General features: G+C 49.1%; 1 protein-coding gene across 1 annotated transcript; it reads left to right on the top strand.

Annotated features, from left to right (window-relative positions):
* Positions 1–3,445: 3,445 nt before the first annotated feature.
* LOC135827262 (uncharacterized protein K02A2.6-like) lies at positions 3,446–4,780 on the top strand. The gene has a single exon (XM_065339789.1). The coding sequence runs from the start codon at positions 3,446–3,448 to the stop codon at positions 4,778–4,780; it is 1,335 nt and encodes a 444-aa protein (XP_065195861.1).
* Positions 4,781–5,442: the final 662 nt, after the last annotated feature.

Genomic DNA, 5,442 nt, shown 5'->3' with positions numbered 1-5,442 from the left:
ACTGTACTAAACAAGAACACTAATAACTTCATTCAGAAAAATCCAAAACAAAACAAAAAACAAAAATGCTTGATAAACAAATAAACACAGTATAGAAGATCAAAAAAATACGTAACAAGGCGAGACTCGGCCACCACTACGGCACTATCCACAAAACGTTGGGCGAGGAAATCCCGACGAGAACGAGCACCAAGGATACAAAGAATCTTGGATCTCAATAAGGAGAAAGAGAGACGGGCACGCAGAATACTCGTGACAACAGAGTATTCGCTACCAGAAGACTCACATTGAAAGCGACAAAGACGTTAAAAAAACAATTCACAACGGACTACAACCAGCATGAGTACCGAACACTAGAGTAGACGGGTGAAAGAACCACACTCTACATTGATAACTCTCTCTCCTCATACTCGCAACGCTTAGAATCCTCATTTTTTATTCCAAACAATACATGGCTGGGGTAGCCAATGACCACTTTGTGTGGCGATTGCAGGGTTTTTATAGTCAACCACGGTTAACAAGGAAAAGAGTAAGCTTTCATGTAGCTTGCAGACAGCGCTGGGAGATTTGGAGCAGTAGGAAGGGGCATCTGGGCCAAAACAATTCATCAAAAAAATGACTCCTCCTCACGGCTCCAAAATCCCGGAGCGCTCAGGTCGAGTCCGGCCTCCACACTAACGTCAGCTGTTCGAAAACGAAAACGCTCGCAAGCGAGCGTCGGTTCCGTACCACCCGCCCAACAAACCATTGTGAGTTCTTCCACCGTACGGTAGGAAATCCCCACGACTGCAACAAAGTTGGTGCTCGACCGAAAACTCATGTACGCATATACAGGACTCAGCTGTACACTGCAAAGGCCAGCCATATTGCAAAGCGACAGAGTCCTGGAAGTCTCTTCGTGATAAAATATAACCATGCCTCCTGATGGTTAATACAGCAAGCCAGGGCGAGGCACCCTTCTCTGATAGTTCGAGAATACGCCTCCTGCCCCGATCACTCAACGCTTCAGCAGGCGCACTCGCCGCAGCCCCGGCTTCCCTCCTTTAGTTAGACCGCTTTGTCAAATATCGGACTGGTCTCGTCATCGTCCAGTAACAATCGACATTCTTTGTTCCATTGGGACTGTAGCTTTTGCTCGTTTTCGTTGCGCTTGCCTTCCCCTCTTTGGTCTTTCCGTAACCTTGAACCTTCCAAGTTGGAAGGCTGTCGGTTAGCGCTACGGAGATGTGTTGAAGCTAGGTGTCAGGACGTCGAATGTCTCAGTACTCTGTCAATTTTGTGCCTACATATTGCACTTTCTGACTGTATAAAGTATCATGTTACAGTGATGGAGAGTTACATTTAACTCGTATTCATAATGTCTTTTTCCTTTCTACATTTATTTATGGCTCAACATCCGAGAAAAAAAGGATTCAAACCTGCTTTCTTACAACACTCATCAGGAATCGTCGTTTTACACGTTTGACACTGAAACAAAATTGAACTATTAGAGAAAATCTAAGTTAGAGAATTAACAATAGGAGCAACAGCAGTGAACATTTAAACATTGAAAGCGAGAGAAGTAACGAATGCGTGTGCTAACAATAAACTTGCAATTGGAAAAATGAACAAACAAGAGAAAGAAAGAAGGAAGGACAAAGTGATAACACCTAACTGCAGTACATTTCACCTAGAACATTAACGCCCGAGCTTGGCTGCACCAAAATGTGACATGTTACTTGAACCATTTAAACCCAATCATACTATATATCTGTTCACACAAATAAGGTTTTTATACAGACGCTGGCAGATGGTGTGAGCGCTGTGGGTTTTCCAGATTAGTTGTTTCTTATTTTGTCAAAGTCATTTGGAGTAATAATATTATAACACCAAATGACTTTGACAAAATAAGAAACAACTAATCTGGAAAACCCACAGTGCTCACATCTCTCCCCCTCTTTAGAGAGCTCACAGGTCCATAACAGTTCTGGGCTTGTGAGTACGTGTCGACTTCCGTATCGTACTGGATGCAGACAATGGGGGTGTAGGCCGGGAGTCTTGGGAACTGGCAGGCCAGCAAACGGTCTGGTCTGTAGTGTGGTCAGCCGATGTGTCGGGCGTAGGGGTAGCCGCTGAATCAGCCGATGGCTCAAGGTTGCTCGGTGCTGGTCGTACGGTGTCCAGATGGCGGCGTCGCATGGATCCATCATCACCTTCTAACACCACGTCATGCGGCGTTGCAGACACCACAGTGGCTTGTCGGGTGGCAGTACCAAAACCAGATAAGTCGATGCGCTGGTGTGTGGATTTGCGCTGTGTAAACCAAGCAGTCAAGCGACCAGGAGTACAGCTACCAACTACAGACGACCTGCTAGCACAACTTGGGAATGCAGAGTATTTCTCGAAGCTAGACCTGAAGTCAGGATATTCCCAGCTGGAAATCACACCGGAGTGTCGTCATGCGTTTGTGGTAGCGTCACCACTCGGTTACTTTCGTTTCTGCCGGCTTCCGTTTGGTGTCTCGAGTGGCCCTGAGCTATTCCAACGGAAAATGGAACAGATTCTGGCTGGCATGGACGGCGTCGTCATTTACCTGGACGATATCTTGGTCTTTGCTCCTACCCAAGAAGAGCATGACCGTCGTCTCAAGATGGTCAGAGAAGCATTGACCAGGTACTGTGTCACTCTCAATGAAAAGAAGTGCGCATGGAATGTCACCGAGCTCACGTTTCTGGGTCATAAAGTCTCGGCCGCAGGTGTTCGCCCAAGCCGTGCTAAGGTAGCCGCACTTCAGGATACACAGGATCCTAGCAATGTCTCGGAGTTGCGCTCGTTCATGGGCCTCGCGACATTTCTTCAGAAGTTTGTGCCCAACCTGTCGGAGATTATGGCACCACTCACTCATCTCCTTTGCAATGAATGGCACTGGTCTAGCGAGTGTGCCGAAGCAGCCGCAGCTATTCGCAGCTATTTGCAAACTGAGCCAGTCCTCACCCTGTTTGACCCGTCTCGGCCCACTCGTATCGAAGTAGATGCCTCAGGGTACGGTCTCGGTGCTGTTCTTATGCAGCAAGTCAGTGCAAGCCCCACTGAAGTTGCCTGTTGGAAGCCAGTGTATTATGTCAGTCGAAAGCTCAGCGATCCAGAATCTCGCTACGCCACCATCGAGTGAGAAGCACTAGCTATTGTCTGGGGAGTGCAGCGTCTTCGTTCCTTTGTCACTGGCATCGAGTTCACTGTGGTCACAGACCAGAAGCCACTCCTAAATGTTTTCAAACCAGAGTACAACCTGAGCAGCGCTAGTCTTCGGGTACAACGTCTTCTGCTAAAGGTTCAGGCTTTATCATTTGCTGTACACTATCGTCCCGGCAAACAGAATGGCTTGGCTGATTTCTTGTCTCGTGCGCCTGTTGAGGACGCGGACATCAACTTTCTAGTTGTGCATCACGTGACAACCGGTATTGGTATGCCCACAGATGACCGTCGACGTATTGCCGAACAGACAGCAGCTGACCCAACGCTGTGTGCAGTGCGAGATGCTTTGCGCAGCCCTCACTGGCCAAGACAGCCAATCCTGGGACCCTACGAAGCCATCCGCCATGAGTTGAGTGTGTGGAAATTTCCCGGGGTGGATGGGTTTCTCATTCTCCGCGGGGAGAGAGTTGTCATACCAACAGCAGCCACACAACGAGTCATTGAGCTAGCACATTCAGGCCACCCCGGAGTCGACAAAACTCTCCAACGGCTGAGAGAAGCCGTGTGGTGGCCAGGGTTCACCAAAGAAGTCAAACAGGTGTTAACTAACTGCAGTCCGTGTGTGATTGAGTCTAAAGTGAGGCGCGTGCCACTACAGCCGCGGAGGCTGCCATCTCGACCATGGCACACTGTGTCGGTCGACATATTCTACTACCAATCGAAGCCCTTTCTCAGCTTCCTGGATGTATATTCCCGTTACCCAACCGTGGTTCTGTTACGTGCCGAGAATGCTGCAGCGGTAACTCAGGCATGTGAACAAGTCTTCAGCTTGTTCGGCACCCCAACCAATGTCATCTCCGAAAACGGACCGCAGTTCCTGTCAGCAGCGTTTGCGGCCAAGTGTAAAGAGTGGCAGTGCAATCATGAGCGAACGGTGCCCTACCAGCCAAGACAAAATCCAGTGGAGCGGCTACACCAGACGTTGAAACGCCTCATGCGAAAGTCTGGACAGTCTTCCATTCAGGCAGCGCTTCAATCGGCACTGCAGGTGATTCGCTCAACCGTGTGCGATGCTACTGGTCGAACTCCAGGGGATGTGCTTCTTCGTGGAGGATATAACACGCCGTTACGCAACATCCAACCATCGACACCGGATGCCGAGAGTGACAGTGAGATGGATGACGAGATCCGGGCACAAGACGCCACAATGAAGGAAGCTGCAAAGACACGGTATGACCTGCGACATCGATGCCAAGACCGGACAGTAGACGCAGGTGATCACGTGTATGTCAAGGAAGCATCCGGAGACACACGACAAGCCACTGTGGTGTCTGCAACGCCGCATGACGTGGTGTTAGAAGGTGATGATGGATCCATGCGACGCCGCCATCTGGACACCGTACGACCAGCACCGAGCAACCTTGAGCCATCGGCTGATTCAGCGGCTACCCCTACGCCCGACACATCAGCTGACCACACTACAGACCAGACCGTTTGCTGGCCTGCCAGTTCCCAAGACTCCCGGCCTACACCCCCATTGTCTGCATCCAGTACGATACGGAAGTCGACACGTACTCACAAGCCCAGAACTGTTATGGACCTGTGAGCTCTCTAAAGAGGGGGAGAGATGTGAGCGCTGTGGGTTTTCCAGATTAGTTGTTTCTTATTTTGTCAAAGTCATTTGGTGTTATAATATTATTACTCTGTTCTGGTGTACTACCATGCCAATGCTTGAAATGCATGGACGGACTGATCTGAGTCGAGCTGCCCGCGGATGTTGATTTTGGGGCGAAGCTTCTTGAGGACTTTGAGAGAAATAGCTTTTGGCTCAAGCTGATCCGACTTCCACTTTGTTTTACCTGTATTCTGGTGTTACCTGTGAATCCCTTGTTACCATAACTGTATTGCTGGAACTAGTGTGTGAGACCTCGGCTGGGAGACAGTAACAGATGGCTTCCAAAACTTTTAACTGTAGTCCATAACCATGACGACTACGGCAGAATACAGCGAAAGAAGAGTTGGAATACAAATTGCATCAATCAGGACTAGCTAGCAGATGATTGTACACTGGAGACTTGCTACCACGAAACCTACGTACAACACTAACATTCTCACCGGCACTCTCACGATCACTACCACCATTGCCCTCCGAATAACTGTTGCCCTCGCCGTCCGTGGCATCAACGCTACAATTGTCGACTCGAAAAGACCTACTTTGTGTATCAATAGCTCCCACACCAACACCAAGAACGCAATCTACAGCAACCA

The sequence above is a fragment of the Sycon ciliatum genome, chromosome 11 (genome assembly GCF_964019385.1).
Source record: "Sycon ciliatum chromosome 11, ocSycCili1.1, whole genome shotgun sequence".
NCBI lineage: Eukaryota > Metazoa > Porifera > Calcarea > Leucosolenida > Sycettidae > Sycon > Sycon ciliatum.
This window is presented reverse-complemented; position numbering and strand designations above follow the sequence as displayed.

Coding starts and splice junctions, on each gene's coding strand:
- LOC135827262 (XM_065339789.1), top strand. CDS start 3,446: ATGCCCACAGATGACCGTCGACGTATTGCCGAACAGACAGCAGCTGAC.